Here is a 21,158-nt window from a genome sequence, read left to right as displayed (position 1 = left end):
TGCATGGCATCTTCTGAATGCTGTTCCTTCATGGACAGGGCAGCTGTGAGCGAGGACAGAGAATAAAAAAGTAAGCTGTTTCTCACATGTCGATGTTTCGGACCAGCTGTTTCTCATGTCCTGCAGTTTTTTAACCCTACTAACTGGGACCCCAAATGAGGGCACATCTTCAGTGGATGGGGGGGTCACAGAAACAGGGCTGCTTCCTTTCCCTTTGACCTCCTCTGTGACCTGTGCCCAGAATGGAGCATGAGTTGGTGAACATAGTAAATGATAACAGATAAAGACCTAAATGGTCCGTCCAGTCTGCCTAATAGTCACACGCATTATACATTAATGGTTACATTTTCTTTAATATTTCTAGGCTTTAGACCAGTGGTTCCCAACCCTGTCCTGGGGGGCCCCCCAGCCAGTCGGGTTTTCAAGATATCCCTAATGAATATGCATGAGACAGATTTGCAGACCTGTCACTTCCATTATATACAAATCTCTTTCATGGATATTCATTAGGGATATCCTGAAAATCCGACTGGCTGGGGGTCCCCGAGGACAGGGTTGGGAACTACTGCTTTAGACCACAGAAGTCTGCCCGGTACCGTCGTTTCGTTCTCACTACTGGAGCTGCCATCAATGCTCACTCCAGCCTGTCACTGGGGCTTCTTCAACGCCCTTCCCAATCCATCCTAAACTGAATCGCCATATACAGGACACAGACCCTGCAAGACTGTCCAGTACTGGCTTTAGTTTGTTTTATACCATTAAATTTCTAATTAGAGATCCTCTGCGTTCATCCCATACTTTTTTTGAATTCTGTCACTGTTTTCATCTCCACCACCTTCCTCAGGAGGGCATTCCAGGCATCCACCACCCTCTCCGTGAAAAATAATTTCCTAACATTACTCCTAAGTCTGCCAACCCACAACCTCAATTCATGCCCTTTGGCATTACTATTTTCCCTTCTCTGGAAAAGATGTGTTATTAATACCTTTCAAGTATGTCTATATCATATCTCCCCTGTCCCTCCTCTCCTCTAGAATATACATATTCAGGTATTCCAGTCTCTTCTCATACGTGCTTGGAGGCAAGCTCCATACAATTTTCATCGCTTTCCTCTGGACTGCTTCAAGTCTTTTTACATCCTTAGCCAGATACAGCCTCCAAAACTGAACACAGTACTCCAAGTGGGGCCTCACCAATGATCTATATAGGGGCATCACAAAGAAACAGGAGATATTGTTTTCTCAAGAACAGAAAGCAAAAACAACAGTGAAGGTGACCTCTGGTGCTACTTCATCTTATTGAATAATCAAGACTCAACACAATTGTGTTTCGGCCTGAAAGGCCTGCCTCAGGAGTCTGGCAAAAGAGACGCGTGTTTTGCAAAGTAAAGCACAACAGAATTTTCTAAGTAGCAGTTAATCAATGTTACTTAACTATTCATCGTTGCTCCGACAAAAAAATTTCTCCATTCGAATAAGGTCATACAACTTCTTTGTTCTTAGATATCTTCAAAAATAATATCCAGATTCCTGAGCCAGGCCTTTCAGGCCGAAACACAATCATGTCGAGTCTTGATTATTTAATAAAGTGACATAGCAGCACATCACCTTTGCTGTTGCTTTTGCTATATAGGGGCATCAATACCTCCTTTCTTCTGCTGGTTACACCTCTCTCTATATCCTTCTAGCTACAGCCACGGTCTTGTCACACTATTTTGTCACCTTCAAATCCTCAGATACTATCACCCTATCACCTTCTAGCACATACAGCTACCTCAGATTTCTATTACACAAGTGAATTACTTTGCACTTTTTTGCACTAAATTTAGTTGCCAAGTATTAGACCATTCTTCTAACTTTTGCAGATCCTTTTCATGCTTTCCACTCCCTCCAGGGTGTCCACTCTGCTACAAATCTTTGTATCATCTGCAAAAAGGCAAAGATTACCTTCTAACCCACAGTTCTTCAACTGCCGGTCTGTGGACTGGTGCCGGTCCGCAGGAAATTTTTGCTGGTCCGTGCAGGGCCGGCAAGATTGACTCACTTCAACTTCCTGCCAGTCCACGCAGGGCTGGCAAGATCAACATCTGAAGTCTGCGCTGGGCCGGAGAGATCTTGGGGAGCCTCCGACAGTGGCTTTCTCCCCTCTCTGCAGCTCTCCTTTACTTCCCAGCGCAGCGATTCACGAAGGCAGCCTCGGGGCTTTTGCTGAGTCGCCGCTGCCTCTGATGATGCAACTTCCTCTTTCCAACAAAGGACCCGAGGCTGCCTTCCTGAATCGCTGTGCTGGGAAGTAAGAAGAGCTGCTGGGAGGGGAGAAAGCCACTATCAGAAGCTGCTGGGCAAGGGAAAAAAAGGGACAGCTGCTACTGGAGAGGGAGAAGGAGAAGGAGAGATGCTTCTGGGAGGGGAGGAGGGAAAGGAATCTGGGAAGCTGCTGGTCAAGGAAAAAAAGGGACAGCTGCTACTGGAGAGGGAGAAGGAGAAGGAGAGATGCTTCTGGGAGGGGAGGAGGGAAAGGAATCTGGGAAGCTGCTGGGCAAGGAAAAAAAGGGACAGCTGTTGCTACTGGAGAGGGAGCAGGAGAAGGAGAGATGCTTCTGGGAGGGGAGGAGGGAAAGGAATCTGGGAAGCTGCTGGGCAAGGGAAAAAAAGGGATAGCTGCTACTGGAGAGGGAGAAGGAGAGATGCTGCTGGGAGGGGAGGAAGGGAAGAGAGTTACTGCTGGATAGGAGGAGGAGGGAAGGGAGAATGAAAAAAGGAAGGAAACAACTGGCAGAGAGATTAGAGGAGGGGAAGGGGAGACACAGGCATGAGAAAGTAGAGAGATTGATGATAGGAAGGGGTCAGCAGAGAGGGACAATGATGATAGATCTGGTGTAGGAGAGATAAAAATGAGAGAGCAGTGAAGCTGGAATGAATCATGTAAAAAGGAGAGAGGGGGCACAAGCTGGATGGAAAGGGGAGAGGGGCATAGAAAGAAGATAGATACCATATGGAAGGGGGAGAGGACAGAGAGTGGATGGAAGGGGCAGATGCTGGATTGAAGAGACAGAGAGGGCAGACGCTGGAAGGAAGAGAGTGAAAAGAAGATTGAAAGCAGAAACCAGAGACGACAAAAGGTAGAAACAAATAATTTTATTTCTATTTTGTGATTAGAATATGTCAGATTTGAAATATATATCCTGCTAGAGCTGGTGTTAGACATAACTGGGGACTGCAAAAGCCAGGCAGTGCTTCTTTAGCTTCCAGCTGGCTTAGGGCGCTCTATGACCAGGGGGTAGTTGCCCTAGTTGCACTCCCCTAAAACTATTCCTGTCATGTGTGACTGCAGTATTCTGTTAGCATGATATTTCTGTGTAGCATTCTGTAATAATTTGACTTGTTCAGTTTTCTTGATAGTAGAGGGGATATATGTGAAGGGGAGGGGAGACAGGGGTTTTGTTGATCCTTGCTCTGAATTATTTGTATTTATAAAATGACAATTGTACAGAATATTGTTTCTTTTTATACTTTAATAAAATACATTCAATATAAAATCATAACTGAGGCTTGTGTGGATGGGATCAGATGATTTGTGAGGACTGAGCTCGTGGAGATGCTGGTCCACAAAATAATTCTTTTTTTTCTGGATCACCGCTGGGGGTGAGCAACCTTGAAAGAGACCTGGGAGTGATGGTAGACACAACATTGAAGGCGTTGGCACAGTGTGCCACAGCCTCAAGGAAAGCAAACAAAATGTTGGGTATCATTAAGAAGGGTATTACGACCAGGACGAAGGAAGTCATCCTGCCACTGTATCGTGCAATGGTGCGCCCGCACCTGGAGTACTATGTCCAGTACTGGTCGCCGTACCTCAAGAAGGACATGACGGTACTTGAGAGAGTCCAGAGAAGAGCAACTAAGCTAATAAGGGGTATGGAGGACCTCTCATATACTGACAGACTGAAAAAGCTGGGGCTTTTCTCCCTGGAAAAGCAGAGACTTAGAGGAGACATGATAGAAACCTTCAAGATCATGAAGGGCATAGAAAAAGTAGACAGGGACAGATTTTTCAAATTATGGGGAACCACAAGTACAAGGGGGCACTCGGAGAAATTGAAAGGGGAAAGGTTTAGAACAAACGCCAGGAAGTTCTTTTTCACCCAGAGGGTGGTGGATACATGGAACGCGCTACCGGAGGATGTGATAAGCAGGAGCACGCTACAGGGATTCAAAGAAGGTTTGGATAGGTACCTGGAGGACAAAGGGATTGAGGGGTACAGATAGGAGTAGAGGTAGGTTATAGGGATAGGATTAGAGGTAAATTACAAAATTAGTTAGGGACCACTGTTTCAGGCAATAGGCCTGATGGGCCACCGCGGGAGCGGATCGCTGGGCAAGATGGACCTCTGGTCTGCCTCAGCGGAGGCAACTTCTTATGTTCTGCCGGTCCACGGGTGTAAAAAGGTTGAAGAACACTGTTCTAACCCTTCAGCACTGTCGCTCACAAACATATTGAACAAAATCAGCCCCAACACCGATCCTTGTGGCACACCATTACTCACCTTTCCTTCTTCCAAGTGAATTTCATTAACTGCCACTCTCTGACGTCTGTCCATCAAGCATTTTCTAATCCAGTTCAGCTCGTCAAGTTTATTCAAGGTCCTCCTATGAGGAACCATGTCAAAGGCTTTGCTAAAATCTAAGTAAATTATATCTAGCACACGTCCTCGATCCAATTCTCTGGTTACCCAGTCAAAGAATTCAATTAGATTCGTTTGGCACAATTTACCTTTAATAAAACCATGATACTTCAGATCTTGTAACCCATTGGATTCTAGGAAGTTCACTATCCTTTCCTTCAGCAACATTTCAATTATTTTTCCAATAAACAAAGTGAGGTTTACCAGCTTCATCTCTGGGACCACCTCACCTCTTCCCCAATCCCAAGGAAACTCTCCTGTCTCCAAGGAGTTATTGAACAAATCTTTAAGAAGACCTGCCAAAACTTCTCTGATCTCCAATATTCTGAAATGGATCCCGTCCTGTCTCGTGGCTTTGTCCACCTTGTATTTAAGTTGTTCATAAATACTTTCTTCTGTAAATGGTGCAGTCTCCACTCCATTCTCATGTGTAACTTTGCCAGCCAATTGCAGTCCTTTGCCAGGATTTTCTTCCATGAACATAGAGCAGAAGTATTTGTTTAGCATGTTTGCTTTTTCCTCATTCACAGACCCAGCTCCCTTCTCCTGTGTGGGTTTCTTGTTAGACTGGAAATCCATGCAGATTACTGGAGTTTATAAATGCACACTGACACCCAGGACTGCTACTATTGATTTGGAGAAGCAGGGAAGGAGGAACTGAATGGCAGAGGGGAGGGGAGTGAAGGTCTGTTATTCAGTTTTCTTTTTTAAATTTATTTATCGTTTTTCAATAACATATCAAGTATCCACTTGTACAGAAAGGTAAAGTTAAGCAGAAAATAAAATACAATACAATACAAATGGTTATCTGCTTATGTAGCTTAACTTTAACTCAAGTCCTCAAAAATAAAGAGACCAATATGTAGAAACAGCGAGAATTATAATAAGAAATTACAAAACAAAAAAAACTGAATACTAAAGATTATATTAGCTGAGGAAGGAGATCAATCAAATAAAGAGTACTCATATTCCCCCCTCCTTTTTTTAGGCGAGCCTCTGACAAGAAGGTTGTAAGTTGGCTAGGATCAAAGAAGACATATTTTTGCATTTGATACAGTATCGCATATTTGCATGGGTGACGAAGAAAAAAGGTCACCCCCAAGAGCAACACCTGGTTTTAACAACAAAAATTCACGTCAACTTTTTTGTGTATCTCGTGACAGATCTGGAAACATCTTATACTCAAGGAATTCTTTCTGTTTATTTTTAAAGAAAAGTCTCAATAACCAGTTTTTATAAGGTGCTAAGGCAACTGTAAGAAGAAGTATTGCTGGCTTTGCTACTTCCCTATCCGAAAGTTCCAAGATCGTAGAAATATTAAGCAATTGTTGATCATCTTCCTTTAATTTTTCTTCCCTTTTGATAGGTAAATAATACACTTGAGTGAATGGCAGTAACATTCCTCTATAATTTCTAAGACTTCTTCCAAGTAACATTTCAACATGTCTCTGGGAGTTACAGCTGCAACCCTAAGAAAATTAATTAGTCTAAGATTGTTATTACAAGAAAACTTTTCCCGTAATAACAATATTTAGTTTTCATCATTGTCTGGGGTAATCTGAATTTTCAAATGTTAAAATGGGGTTGTATAGATTACTACTTGGGAGACAGTAGAATAGGGTCTATTTTAATTCAGAAAACTTCCCAAAGAGTTATTTACTCAGCCTCTTTTCGGACTCCAAATTGGGTGACTTGACCCCATAGTCTAGGGGTCCTCAAATAAGGTCCTCAAGGTCCACAACTTAGCTTGGTTTTCAGAATTTCCACAATGAATATGTACAAGACCTATATGCTTTCACTGCATCCACTGCATGCGAATAGATCTCATTCATATTTATTGTAGAAATCCTGAAAAGAAGGCTGGGTTGTGCACCTCGAAGACTACATTTGAGGAACCCCCTCCCTTAGTTCTTAACCCTGTTCCTGGTCTCTAAAGCCTTCTTTACTCAAAATCTATTCTTCCCTGGCTTTATGTTTCCTACTGCCAGGAAGAGTTTAGCAAATTCATTGCCTTTTACACCTTAGTGATCTGCTTATTTGTGTCATAATCCAAGAAAAGAGAGCAAGTCTTAGAAAATGAGTTATATTTTTACCTAAAATTCCAATGTAAATGTCTTGTCTAGCTACAAGACATTGAATATGTTTTTTGGGATCCCATACAATTGCAACAATTTCTAATTGCTCGAGAACAGAAATAAGTTAATTTTAAGAGGTTTAAGTTTCACTGCTGAGAAAAAATTAAGAATCCCTATAAGAGTAAGGAATGGTTTAAGATTCGCGGGGTGAATCGAGAATTATTTCCTTTATCTTTTCTTATAAATTTGTTTTTGAAATAGTATCATGTTCTCCATTTATGTGGGCTTAAAAAGGAATTTTGTATGAATGATTATGTCATATTTAAAGAAGATCCTTTTTTTCTTTTGTATCATCTGATATTGTAATTATCTAAATTTATAAATAAATTAAAAAAAAAAAAAAGAAAATGAGTTATTCAGCTGGCTAAGTAATCAAGAAGATAATGATTCAAACCACATCTTTCTATTATTTAATTTGCCAGACATATGCCGTTTCAATTAACAACTTGTTGTATCTGATAAACAGAACCCAACTGACATTGTTGCCTCGTTTCTCAAGTAAGCGTGCACTAAGACTTGCTACCTTTTCTTAAGATTATGACATATTTGGTTTTACATCATGACAACATTTTTGGCAAGGATCTAAGATATCTCTTCAACTTGCAGCTTCCTCTTTTGTCCCCATTGCTGCCCAGGTGCTAAACATGATCTAACATTGAACAGCTGTATTTTTCATGCATGGCCCTGCTTTTCTCTCCCTACTCACTTACGTACATGAGAGTTCACAAAGAGACTCTGTACAAAGCCCCCAATTCTTCTGCATTCCTCCATGGGCCTCCACTGCAACTAAAACAACTTTGGGGACACTATTCAGACCCACAGCTGCTATATAAAGATATGCAGATGATATAGCGCTGCTATCAGGATAAAATTTGGCCTGTCCCAGAACTCCCCTGGCATCTTCTAAACTTAAAAGTAAAAAAGGAGAAGAGATAGGCATCAAATCAATAAGGAAAACAGATGTATACTAGCTCCATAGATATAAGTACAGTGGTACCTTGGATTACGAGCATAATCTGTTCCAGGAGCATGCTCGTAATCCAAAATGCTCGTTTATCAAAGCGAGTTTCCCCATAGGAAATAATGGAAACTTGCTTTGATAGGTTCCCACCCTCCACCCCCCGAGGCCAGCAGCACTGCTCCCCCCCCCCACGAGAACCGGCATTGCTCCCCCCGAAGGCCCCCCCCCACGAACCAGCACCCTCCCCCCCCGCCGCAACCTGATGTCCCCCAACCCTCTTCTTACTTCAGTGTAGCCTCCACACCGGCACCGGCACCAGCATGTTCTACCGGTGCCCAAAGATCTTCTTCCTGTGCTGGGCCTTGAGCATGTGTGCATGCTCAAGGCCTGAGAGTTCACGTTCTCTCGAGAGAACGTGAACTCTCAGGCCTTGAGCATGCACACATGCTCAAGGCCCAGCACAGGAAGCAGATCTTCAGGCACCGGCAGGACATGCTGGTGCCGGTGTGGAGGCTACACTGAAGTAAGAAGAGGGTTCGGGTGGGTTGGGGGACATCAGGTCGCGGTGGGGGGGGGTGCCCGATGGCGGCAGGGGGGGTGTGTGTCCGATGGCAGGGGGGGGAGGGTGCCGGTTCGCGGGGGGGCACTCGCAAATCAAGGTGCGCTCGGTTTCCGAGGTGCCGATCTTGCAAATGTTTTGCTCGTCTTGCAAAACACTCGCAAACCGGTGCACTCGTAAACTGAGGTACCACTGTAACAAGAACTACAGAGTACAATTATAAATCAGGAAGAAAAATGCCTCAGAAACTTCTGGAAGCACAAACCCTTCTCAAAGCTACCCCATTTCAATCATGGGCGAAAACCTGAACCTGTTACATTCAAAGGTAAAAAAATATTCTATGCTAACTGTGTAAAATCAAAAACATGCTTAGAAGATGAAAAGACTGTTGGTCTGGACTCTGGGAACCTCAGACTTACGAGGATATTATGAGCAATTTAGGTATAAAAAATTAAGAACAGCCAAAGTGGGTCAGACCAATGATCCATCCAGCCCAGTATCCTGCCTCCAACAATGGCCAATCCAGGTCACAAGTACCTGGAAAAACCCCCAAACAGTAGCAAGATTCTATACCAGCAATCCCAGGGTAAGCAGTTGCTTCCCTCATATCTGTCTCAATAGCAGACTATGGACTTTTCCTCCAGGAACTTGTCCATACCTTTTTTAAAACACAGAAACAATAACCGCTGTTACCACATCCTCTGCACATCCTCTGGCAATGAGTTCTAGAACCTATCTATTTGTTGCAAGAAAAAATATTTCCTCCTATTTATTTTAAAGATATTTCCATGTAACTTCATCGAGTAATTTTTGAAAGAGTAAAAAATTGATTCACTTTTCCCGTTCTACATCACTCAGACCTAAATCGTATCTCCTCTTGCCCTCCAGTTAAAACTAGGGACGTGCATTCATTAATGCACTTAGGCTCATTGGCATGCCTAAAAAGGTTTTAGTGTGCGCACATGAATTATATGAACGGATACCTACAAATCAATGCACAATCGATCTGCAAATATTTAAAAAAGTTCTAGTAGGAATGTGTGTATTTAAAACCTGTGTGTGAAAAATATCCACATCCCTCCCCCCCAAAAAAAAAAAAAAATTGGGAAAAATCTGAAAACGAACCCCTTTTTCTGGCTGTGAACATCCCTGTTAAAACTTCAGCTCCATTTACCTTTAAATTTATGGACACCATGCTTTGTTTGCAGTACTGGCACACTTCCTCTCGAAATCTACATTCATGCTGTAGGTGATCTTTTAGAGCTTTTCGAAGCATTACGTCATGGCAGCCATCATTAGCGCACTCTACGGTCTCAAACAGGCACTGTTTCAGGTGCTCCTGTCAGAATAAAAAAAAAACCAAAACAACCACAGTTATAATTTTTTGTGTAGCATTGTAATCATTAAGTTTTTGTTATTTTCTTGCAGGTGTCACTCAATTGTCTTATAATCACAATTTATTCATACGAACATAATAGCATATCCATTTCTTGTAACTTAAGCTCGAGGAATTGGTAAGCAGCGTCTTTCCACGTCAACATGGATAATAATGGTTTACTGACCTTTCCTCCAGGAACTGGTCTCAATCTTTTAAAATCCAGCTATGTTAACCACTGACAACACATCTTCTGGCAAACAGTTTCACAGCTTAATTGTGTGCAATGAGTGAAAAAGATACTTTCTCCAATTAGTTTTAAAGTGCTGCCTACTAGCTTCATGGAGTGTACCTTAATCTTAAAACAATTCAAGAGTAAACCATTCCCTACTTACCCTTTCTACCTTATTTATGATTGTATAGACTCCTGTCATATCTCTTCTTGAAAGTGAATAGCCCTATCCAATTTAGCCTGTTACTTCCCTCTTTTCATTTCTGTCAACCTTCACTGAAACTTTTCTAGTTCTGAGACAACTAGAGCTTTCCTTTCCTTTCCTGAGAATTCACAGCAGCCAATCACTAGCAGCTCTCCATGGGGCAGAGGTGCGGGAAAGCTACTCCTGCTCCGGTTCACTGCTGGACCAATGTGGATTGTAAGAGGTATGTGGAGGAGGCGGGAGGGAGATAAAGGAAGGCATAGTTGGCTTGGTAAACCACTGGCCCATCAGGTCTTTGGCAGGCCTGACGGAGGCCTGCAAACCATCGGGAGGAAGGAAGAAGGTATAGGGCACAGGGCAGGGAGGGGGACGGGGTGCAGAGCCTGGCAGGGAGGAAGGGGACTGGGTGCAGAGCCTGGAATGGCAGGAAGGGAGGGGGCCAGGGTGCAGAGCCAGGGAGGGAAGGGGCTGGGTGCAGAGCTTGTCAGGGCAAAGAGGGGGCTAGGTGCAGAGTCTGGCAGGACAGGGGAGGAAGTGGGGCTGGGTGCAGGACAGGGCAGGGCAGTGCACTTGAATATTAACAACCCCCTCCCCACCCCCCCCACCCCCATTTATATTCAAGTCAACCTTTATTCCTCATTTTTGAGGGGGGGAAAATGTTACCTCGGTTTATATTCAGGTCGGCTTATATTTGAGTATATAGGTTATATAGCTTTGACTTTGTTAACTGAATTCTGCATTTTTACTGTTTATATTCATATCTCATATCATTAAGTTTATTGATTTGCTGTTTGCTTTTTTATGATGTTGAGCACTGCTTAGTTCAGACATTTTGACTTATTTATAACCTAATAATAATAATAATAGCTTCATTTATATCCCGTCATATATTTTAGTTCAAGATGGTTTACAAGAGAGACTGCATGAATGCAGCTAATTTACATCATGAGTTACATCAAATTAGTACTTTAAAAGAAATATGTACTTTCTATGCAGTACAACATTTTAAAGCAATGTGATCTGTAATGTACACCCTAAATCAGTTAAAATTTTACCAATTATTAAATTTAAAATTATCCTGTTCCCCTACAGTTACCATAAGTACTAGGGACAGCCATGTCAGTGCAATAAATTAACATAAGAACATAAGAGTTGCCATAATGGGACAGACCAAAGGTCCATCAAGTTCAGTATCCTGTTTCCAACAGTGGCCAACCTAGGTCACAAGTACCTGACAAGTCCCAAGGAGAAAAACAGATTTTATGCTTGGATGGAATTAGATTGGTTCAGGTGTGTGACATCATAGCCAATATGGACCACTAACATAGCTGTTCCCAGAGGTTCAGGTGAATAATTTGACAGTAAAGAGAGCAATTTTAAAGTCATTCCTGTATATCAATTAGTCTTTTACGTGTAGAAATAAATGCTCATAAAACTGCATATCAATATATGTGTTGACTTACATGGGTACAGCCTATACCCATGTAACTTAACCTGAACTTAGCAGACTCTTTCTAAGGTGCAGATCTGGAGAGGGTGGAGAGGGTTTGTGTTAAGTGCATACTTTTGAAAAAATTGATCCAGAAAATTCATGCATGCCAAAGAGCAAACCTAAATGTAAGTACATAAATTCCCTGGGGTAATTTCAAAATGGAAGTATGTGCATTACTTTGTTTGGAAAATTCATTGATACCTGTACAGGAAAGAAAATGTATGTATCCACTCAGTTTATTTTTGATTTTTTTTTAATTTCTTACATAGTGCCTGCCTGTGTTCATAGCCAAAGGTGGGCCCAAGTGGGTGGAGCCTACCCACTTCAGCTCAGGCAACTCACCAACTGACCTCGTCCTCTTCCTCCAGTGGCCAGAACTCCTGCCAAGATCCTGGCAAAGTCCCTGGACCACTGGCATGCTATGCGTGTTCAGTTTTTGTGCATGCATGAAAACTACACGTGTGTGGGGTGCCAGCAGAAGCTCAGGGGTACCACTACCAACCTTGGTAGGAGTTCTGGCTGTCAGAGGAGGAGGACTTCTGCTGGCAGACAGGGCTTGGGGATCCCAACCCAGCTAAGGTATTTGTATTTTGAGTTAGGGGGGGCACCAGGGGGGCATGGGAAAACAGAGGAGAGATTGGAAAGAAAATATTGTGACCACTCACTTTGGCGGTCTGATTTTGCTACTGCTGCCTGCAAGCCTGAAAACTGAGGTAATGGAGGATTTAAGTGACTTGCTAAGATCATAAGATGCTGCAGTGGGATTTTAACTCAGATCCCCTGTTTCTCAGTCTGCTGTTCTGACCTTTTGGTCATTCTTCCACTCCAGTTGTACTATTACCCCTCAAAATGTAATTGCTACAAATTAGTTCTTCTGAAATATTTGCGTTCTATAGAAGGCTGGAAAAATCCTGGGAGCTAGGTCACATAGGTGAGTAAAATTCAGAATCTGGCGCCTGCCACCACACAGAAGAGCTATGAGTGGGGAAGCAGAACAGAGGGAGGGGGCTGAGAGAGGGATGGGGCTGCTATAGTGGGAAAGAAAATTAAAGACTCGAGGCTGAAAAAAAAGCAGTGGCACAGCCCAGGACCATAGCAAGGTATGTGTGGGTGGTACAACCACATGGAGTGCCACATGATGGAAGCGCTAAGGGATGTGTTGTATAGAATGTGTTTCTGGTTTGGGACGCTCCTGAGGCAGACTCAAGCCAGGGCTCAAAGGAGAAAACTGTCTCCAAGACAGGAGGAGGGGCTAGGGCCTACCCTGGTTTTATGCACAGAATAAAAAGAAGGAAAACCCCTCACTATCTCTCCAAAAAACAACAGAGAAGTGAAGTAAACCCAAAACAAAACACACCAAAAAAGAAACAAATGTAAAATAATTTTTTAAAAATATTTCAGCAAAAATAAGTTCCCAGCTAAAGATGATGGTGGCATAAAAGATAAGACTTGATATGGCCATGTTTCTGCAAATGCCTGTATCAAAAGCCATAAAATCCAGTGATCATGTCACTCAAATGTAGTTGTGAACTTCATACTTTTGGCTAAAGTGCTTTAAAAATCCAATATAGCTGTAGAATTTAACAGAGGGTAGAGAGCTCTTTGCATGCTCAAAAATGTGTTTAAAAAGCTGTGTAAACAAGGACAGCAAGACACCTACCTGATATCTTCCCAGTGTCACTTTTGCACTGCAGTCAGGCATATTTTTGCAAATAACTTGCAAATTTAGAACTTCTCTTTTACAACAATTGTCCTTGAACACCTATAAAATAAGAATTTAGAAATAAACTTAAGCTGACATCTTATTTAGAATTAAAAAAACCCCCACAAAGAAATTGACCCTGGGAGATCCACAGAGAAGAAAATCCAAGAGAAACCAAAAAACACTGTGGAGTGACCATGCTCCTGAAATGGACTTTATTGAAAATTTAAACATTCCAAAAGTCTACTTGAGCAAGCCACATAAAAGTAAAATAATCTACATAAAAACCTTAAAGAGCCCTAAGCTGTGGAAAATATCACATTTTGTTGCAGTGAAATTGACTGCGCGGGTTACTGATCTCTGTGCTGGTTTATAACTCAAATGGTATCATTTTTGCTTGGCTGCAGTCAGGAACACATGCTTTCTTGGCAATAGCAGTGTAAAGCCAATGGACCCTAAATTGGGCCTGTTATCTTTTAAAAGGTACAGTGGTATCAGAATCAACTCCTCACCTCCTCTTCAAGCCCCAAACCCTCCATGCAAGTCACAATCTGACTTTTTCCCAAGATGGGGCCTCCTACCTCTTGCCCTTCACTTAGGCACCTAGGGGGGAGGGGTGTCTGTCCTGCTGGCCAATGAGAGGGGAAGAGTGATTTCCAAAATCAATACAAACAAATGAAAATGTGAAATTCAAAGAAAATACATATCATACTCAATAAATTTCACCAATAAAGAAAGGATTAAGTCAATGTAAATTAATCACACGTTTACAAAGGAAAAAGCCTCAGGGCACAGTTCGGGACCCATTTGTCCTCACAAACCTTTTCAGTGCCTCCTCTTTGGCATAAAAACCTTTGTTCGGTTACTGAATTTAAAGTGCAAGTAGCTTATTTGAAAATTGTAATAAATTAAATTTTAAACTTAGCGAAAATTTGAAGTGGACGGAGAGGCAGAAAAGTAAAAAAGGCTAGGAAGAGCTAAAAGGACAAATCAGTATATCAAAGACAAGAGTAGTAAGGGAATGAAACAAGGCAGGAAAGAGGAGAAATGGCTTCTGGACAGCAACCACTGGAAATGGATTTATCAGAAGACACAGGAAAGCAGAAAAGACAAAATGGGACCAACATGATGGAAAAAGAAAATGTCAAGATGACAAAAGTAGAAAAAAGTGTTTTATTTTAAATGTGTTATCTGGAATATATTAGCTTTGGGATATGTGCATCACAGATATTTACATTGTGTTCAGTGACTTACCAGACAGCTGATGGGAGGGTGGGAGTGAGCATTGGTCCTAAGCCCAAAGTGGTTAGGTGCTAAATTTCTTCCCGCCATGATCCATGCCTCCTGCTCAAATGTAAAATATAAATACCTAAGTTGATGGTCTTCCCAAAGCCCTGCCAGCTGAAGACCAGAACTCTTCAAGCTCTGCAGCTGGTGGCAACTCAAGGACATTGCCGCTAGCTGCAGAGCTTGGAGATTTCTGGCTGCCAGACCGGAGGAGGTGGTCTTCAACTGACAGAGGTTTGAGATCCCCACCAGCCACAGCAAGGGAGGTAGCTAATTTTTGGTGGACCTGGGCCTGGGATCCCTGTGTGTTCAGTATAGAAAGAATTTGCCAAGTTCAGTATAGAAAGAACTTGCTGAGTTTAATTTCTTGGGGTTCCCAGTTCAATTTCTATTTGTGATCTCTTGTTTTGTATTTGGTAAAGATTTGTCTGTGTTTTGTGTGTAAAGAAGTCATTTAAAGTTTCTGTGGTAGTAATGGGAGGAGGGGATATCGGGGAGAGGGTGCAGAGAGGAGAGGGAATTAGGGGCCCCCCTCCTTGATTTCTGCCCTGGGCCCCAGCATGTCTAAAACCAGCCCTGTCTCCAGATGCAATAATAGAGCTTTCACCGCACAGCATCGGTGAGCCTAAAAGAAGACTTGCTTTTATAGAACTGCCACCAATATGAACAGTGTACATACTGGTGCTCTCCTGAGAGCAGGAAAGGGATAGGATGCCTTCAGTCTCTCACACAAACACCAAGCTCAGGAATGATTATTATAGCCCTTCGTTTCAAGAGTTCCTTATAAATTTGTGCTTACATCAAAATGACTTCAGAAGAAAGACCCAAGCACATGTACTTACCTCATGAGGATTTATAATTTCATGATCTATAGGACAAGTTGGTACTTCATGTACTTCCCTAGGTTAGTAAAAGAGAAAAATATGGTTTCAAATGGCTTCCTTCATCACAATAATGCTATATACTAACACATATACACACAGTGCTGTATAAGACAAATCACAAGAGAGGGAGGTTAAATAGACATCACATGCTGTCTATTAAGACATTTTAATGGGTAGTCCTAGTTAGTCACCCCAGTGGGACAAGAGTGTTTATGAGGGGCAGCTGTTTCTGTAGATTAATTTTTTTTCTGTATCTCAAGCCAAAAGGGGGACAAGGAGGACTATTTGGGCTTCTAAAGATCCTGCTTGTTGTTTTGGGGGGGTTTTTGCCTTGAGAAAATAAACTTTTATGCTTGCCTTCCGTTTTCCAGTTTCCTGTGGCTGTTGGACTGTGCTTTACTGTTTTATTACAAGATTTGTACCCTTTTTCTCTAAGCATCACACCTGGAAGTGGGGGACCCAAAGATACCCTCAGCAATAGGCATGTGTGTGTACCCATCTCAAGGCCTGGAGGGTGATAATATACAGTAATATAGACATCTTATATGATGTGTGGATGGTTAGTAAATAGAGCACCCCTGATGCAGCCATTGGTGAAATGGGAAAACCCAGCTGGGTGATTTGGAACTCTTGGTGTGGGTCCAGATGGTGAAGGAGATCCTGGCATTACTGGAGAAACAGATCAATTGGATTTGGAGCACAGCCTAGTTTTGAATTATTCACTATACAGTAGACTTTCAAATTATTGATTCATTGCATATAACACTTTATATTATTGGACATAGGGAGATTGGTCTTCTCAAACACTCAAGAAATTTTGCAGTATTTAATATGAACATGGATTAAGTGGAGTTTTTACAGATCTATGAAGCCAAACTGAGGTCTCTTTCTCCACATTTGATAGCTGATTGGAGTTATAGGACAGACCAATCCCTATTGGGTTTATTAAGCACGGTGGTATTAACATAAAAACATAAGCAGTGCCTCTGCTGGGTCAGACCAGAGGTCCATCATGCCCAGCAGTCCACTCACGTGGCGGCCCATCAGGTCCAGAATCTGTATGTAACCCTCTATCTATATCCTTCTATCCCCTTTTCCTTCAGAAAATTGTCCAATTCCTTGTTGAACTCCAATACCTTGTTGAACTCCAATACCGTACCCTGTCCTACCACGCCCTCTGGAAGCACATTCCAGGTGTCCACCACCAGTTGGGTAAAGAAGAACTTTCTAGCATTGGTTCTGAATCTGTCCCTATTTAATTTTTCCGAATGTCCTCTAGTTCTTATAGTTTTTGAAAGTTTGAAGAATCTGTCCCTCTCCACTTTCTCTATGCCCTTCACGATCTTGTAAGTCTCTATCATATCCCCTCTGAGTCTCCGCTTCTCCAGGGAAAAGAGCCCCAATTTCTCCAGTCTTTCAGTGTATGAAAGGCTTTCCATACCTTTTATCAAACGTGTCGCTCTTTTCTGAACCCTCTCGAGTATCACCATATCCTTCTTTAGGTACGGCAATCAATATTGGACGCAGTACTCCAGATGCGGGCGCACCATCGCCCGATACAATGGCAGGATAACTTCTTTCATACTGGTTATAATACCCTTCTTGATTATACCTAGCATTCTATTCGCTTTCTTAGCAGCCGCTGCGCACTGTGCCGACGGCTTCATTGTCTTGTCCACTATTACCCCCAAGTCCCTTTCTTGGGTACTCTCACGCAATAACAGCCCTCCCATCGTGTAGCTGTACCTCGGGTTTCTGTTTCCTACGTGCATGACTTTACATTTTTCTACGTTGAACTTCATCTGCCATCTCGTCGCCCACTCCTCTAGTTTGTTCAGGTTCCTTTGTAAATCTTCACAGTCTTCTTTAGTCCTAGCCCCATTAAATAGTTTGGTGTCGTCTGTGAATTTTATTACTTCGCACTTCGTCCCTGTTTCTAGATCATTTATAAATACATTGAATAGCAGTGGTCCAAGCACCGACCCCTGCAGAACACCACTCGTGACCCTCCTCCAGTCTGAGTAGTGGCCCTTCCTCTGCTTCCTACCCGCCAACCAATTTCTACAAAATATTGGTATTATACCTGTTTTCGCCTCATTTTTGAGTAGTAAAATTCACTGAAAGCCCTCACTGCACACCACTTAGATAGTGTAGTCATAATCACATTAAAAGGCCTATTGACACTTGTCAGTTAAAAAACCCCCAACAAACTCTTACCTTAAAGTCAAGATGCAGCTTTGGCAAAATCTATGCCCACATCCAGTCTGGTGAGGATTATGAAGAACCAGGTTGCACTCAGCACATTTGTACCGTTCTTCTAATTTTTCAACAAACACATACTCAACGTTGGGTTCAAACTCCAAAGATGCCCCGGTGGAATTTGGATATATGAAGGGATCTGAACCACCAGAGTCTTCCTCAGAGGCCACGGATGCCATACCGTTAAACTACATAGAAAAAAAAAATACATTTCAGATTAGGCCAACCATAACTGGTTTTTTCAGTTTCAGCTGAAAGGGAAACTGTCACCAAAACTGTCTGAAAGTTTTTGGCCAAAACCACAACTGTAGCTGAAGATCATCACGTAGCTGTGCCCTGGGGTTTGAATCCTGAGCCAATCCTTGCTCTTTTAACTGACACATACTGGGGATATCACAAGCCAGAAGACTCTCCTGCCCATTTAAATCGTTTGTGCCTGCCTAGCTGCCAATATTCAGTGGCACTTAACCAGACAGCGTCCGGCTGCTATAGGGCTGTTTCCTTCATGGACTTTCTGGTGCTGAGTTTAAAATCAAAACAGCAGAACTAAGAGGGAAGAAAATTAGATTATAGATATGTATCCTTAAGGACCTGGCACTCACTTTTGGTTTGTAACTAACTAATAAGGACTCCTGATGCAGGCAAGCGGTTTAGCCGAAACACTGTCCGTGTTGAGTCCATGACTTGCCAGATGTTTTTATGTATGAATCCATGATTGGCCAGATGATTTTATGTATGTTCTTTATCACTGTTTGCTATTAAAGTGTGATTTGAAGACCAGCTCTCTCTGCTCTATTCCACTGGATTTGCTACTTAACCAGACCGTGCCATTAATATCAGAACCCACCAGACATGTCCCAAGTGGGCAGGTCAAGGGTGTTACAAGGGCAGATCCAGGAGTTATGCGGGTGCCAGACATTTTCAATTCCAGCACCTACAAGGCTAACTGGGCATGTAGGGCCACATAAAAAGCTGTCCTCCTAACTTTGACACTGAATATCAGCCAACACTTGCATAGCATCTGGGTACCAGTCTTCAACGTACAGTGCCCTGCTCTCATTCCCTCCTACCCAATCAAGCTTTGATTCCCCTCTCAACCCCCCTTCTCCCAACTCCGGCTCCAATCCCCTTCCCAATCTCCTCAATACAAGAACTTGCCTCCTTTCTTTCCTCCCAGTTAGAGGAGGTCCCCCCCAGGCCTACCTGGTAGTCCAGTGGGGTAATGGGGGCAGGAGTAAACCCTACTCTCTCATGCCCCTAGTGGCTCTGAAGTAGAAATAGACACTGCAATCTCTGCAGGAGCCTTGCGAGACTCCTGCTTTAGGTTGTACCACTGGCATAAAGGAATGGGAAAAAAAACACTGGGACAAAAAAAAAATGGAGGCAAATCTATAACTGAGCTCTTCTGTTTAGGTGCCCTCATGCCACATGTCTATTCTATTAACTGTCTGGGTGTCTGGATTCTGTTCTAGAATTCTAGTGTAACCTCGGAATAGGGTGCTTAACGTTTACCCTTCCACAATTACACCAGCCATCACTGAGTGGGAGTCCTCCATCTACAGTCTTGTCAGTGGGGGGCGCTGTTTCACTATCACATTTTCTTTTTTTTACTGAAAACTTTTATTGTAAAATCAATGCCTTACAAAATAAAGAGTACCCAACAACAGACACATATACGCACAATACAAATGTTCACCTTTGGTACAAAGCCTATGGACCCAATCTGCTCCTCCCCCTCCCTCATCCAACCCTTCCCACCCAAGATCAAAATATTTGCACAATAACTCCTTTCAAGAGAATGTAGGTGATTAATGATCTAATTGACTGTCATCGTTTCCAATGGCTGCAAGGTAAGTTCCATTAAGTTTTTGGCCCCTCCATTTACTATAGGCATCCCAAAACTTTATGATAGGATTTCAAGACATTGAGGCTCATTTTCAAAGCACTTAAGACACATAAAGTCACTAAGAAATCTATGGCACTTTGTGTGTCTAAGTGCTTTGAAAATGAGCCCCATAGTGTCAAGGAGTTTTTGATTTAGACATTCACAAATCTACGTGTCTCCCAAAAACTCCTGTTCTAAGTGAATCCATGACTTATCTGCATAAGACAACCATGCTGCAACCTCTTGCAATTGAGCTGCCTTATAATAGAGCTGAAAATTAGGCACTTCCATACTGCCTTGTAATTTGGGATGCCTGAGGTGTTTTTTTAATGCAAAATATAGGCATAAACCTCTCTCGTAAGTGTAAGAAAATATCTGTTTGGCTTTGGAATTGGAAGTACCATAAATAAATACAAAAGCCTTGGGAGAACTACCATTTTAACTGCCGATATGTGGTCAAGCAAGCGGAAAGGTAAGGCCTTCTCATCTATCCAGATCACTAAAAAGATTTTGCAGTAATGCTGGATAATTGGCCTTATACAGTTGGACAGCGTCAGCAGTAAGATTTACCCCCAAATATTGTATGGTGGTCCGCCTATCAAAAGAGAAGGCATGATTGTAGAGAGGAAACTACTGATTGTACCAGGTTCACATTCTTTCAATATCTCTGATTTCGGCCTGTTAACTTTAAAAACAGAAAATCATCCATAATCTTGTAATACTTGAGTACCATTGTGAAACGACAGCTCTGGATTTTGTAAAATCAGTAATACATCATCAGCAAACAATAGGATTTTGTGTATTTCTCTTTCCAACTGGATATTTGTAATGCCTGTATGTGATCGAATTTGACAAGCCAAGGGCTCTGGTGGCAATGCAGTTGGAGGACACCAGCTCAGCTTAGAGCAGGGGTCTCAAAGTCCCTCCTTGAGGGCCGCAATCCAGTCGGGTTTTCAAGATTTCCCCAATGAATATGGATGAGATCTATGTGCATGCACTGCTTTCAATGCATATTCATTGGGGAAATCCTGAAAACCCGACTGGATTGCGGCCCTCAAGGAGGGACTTTGAGATCCCTGGCTTAGAGGGAACAGTGCCAGCAATAAATCTAAATGTGGCAAAAACATGGCAATTTATAGTATTCTGTAAGTTGTGCGCTTAAATGGGAGCCCCACCCATGTTCCTCCCAAGCTCTGCCCATGTATACGCCCATACGGAATAATGTTTAGGCCTTCTGCTGGTACTTTAATAGGTAAGTGTACACGTGGAGGAGCATAATCAAAACATACATCTAAGCCAGATTTGGGCATATGCTGCTAGACACCCAAAGTCGGCAGTGGGAAAATGTCATGTTTGAAAAATGTGTCTAGAATTTTTTTTCCAAAAATCGTACATCTGGACGTCCAGGCTATTGTTCGTCCAGACCGCTAGAACGTCTATCTTTATACCACATTTGTGACCAAAATTTAATCCAAGTCCCAAATGCCCAGAACAAGAG

At 42.5% G+C, this 21,158-nt stretch overlaps 1 protein-coding gene across 6 annotated transcripts in view; it reads right to left on the bottom strand.

The window, feature by feature from the left end:
* The window catches only part of TRAF5 (TNF receptor associated factor 5), a 105,966-nt gene that overhangs the window by 61,771 nt on the left and 23,037 nt on the right, over positions 1–21,158 (bottom strand). For all 6 annotated transcript variants that reach the window (XM_033938122.1, XM_033938121.1, XM_033938116.1 and 3 more), the window contains exons 2-5: positions 17,734–17,963; positions 15,475–15,532; positions 13,304–13,405; positions 9,514–9,678 (exon numbers count right to left, since the gene is read on the bottom strand). In XM_033938122.1, the coding sequence (XP_033794013.1) occupies positions 9,514–9,678; positions 13,304–13,405; positions 15,475–15,532; positions 17,734–17,954 (546 nt within the window). In that variant the 5' untranslated portion in view covers positions 17,955–17,963. The remainder of the gene's footprint in view (positions 1–9,513; positions 9,679–13,303; positions 13,406–15,474; positions 15,533–17,733; positions 17,964–21,158) is intronic.

The sequence above is a fragment of the Geotrypetes seraphini genome, chromosome 3 (assembly GCF_902459505.1).
Source record: "Geotrypetes seraphini chromosome 3, aGeoSer1.1, whole genome shotgun sequence".
Classification (NCBI taxonomy): Eukaryota; Metazoa; Chordata; class Amphibia; order Gymnophiona; family Dermophiidae; genus Geotrypetes; species Geotrypetes seraphini.
This window is presented reverse-complemented; position numbering and strand designations above follow the sequence as displayed.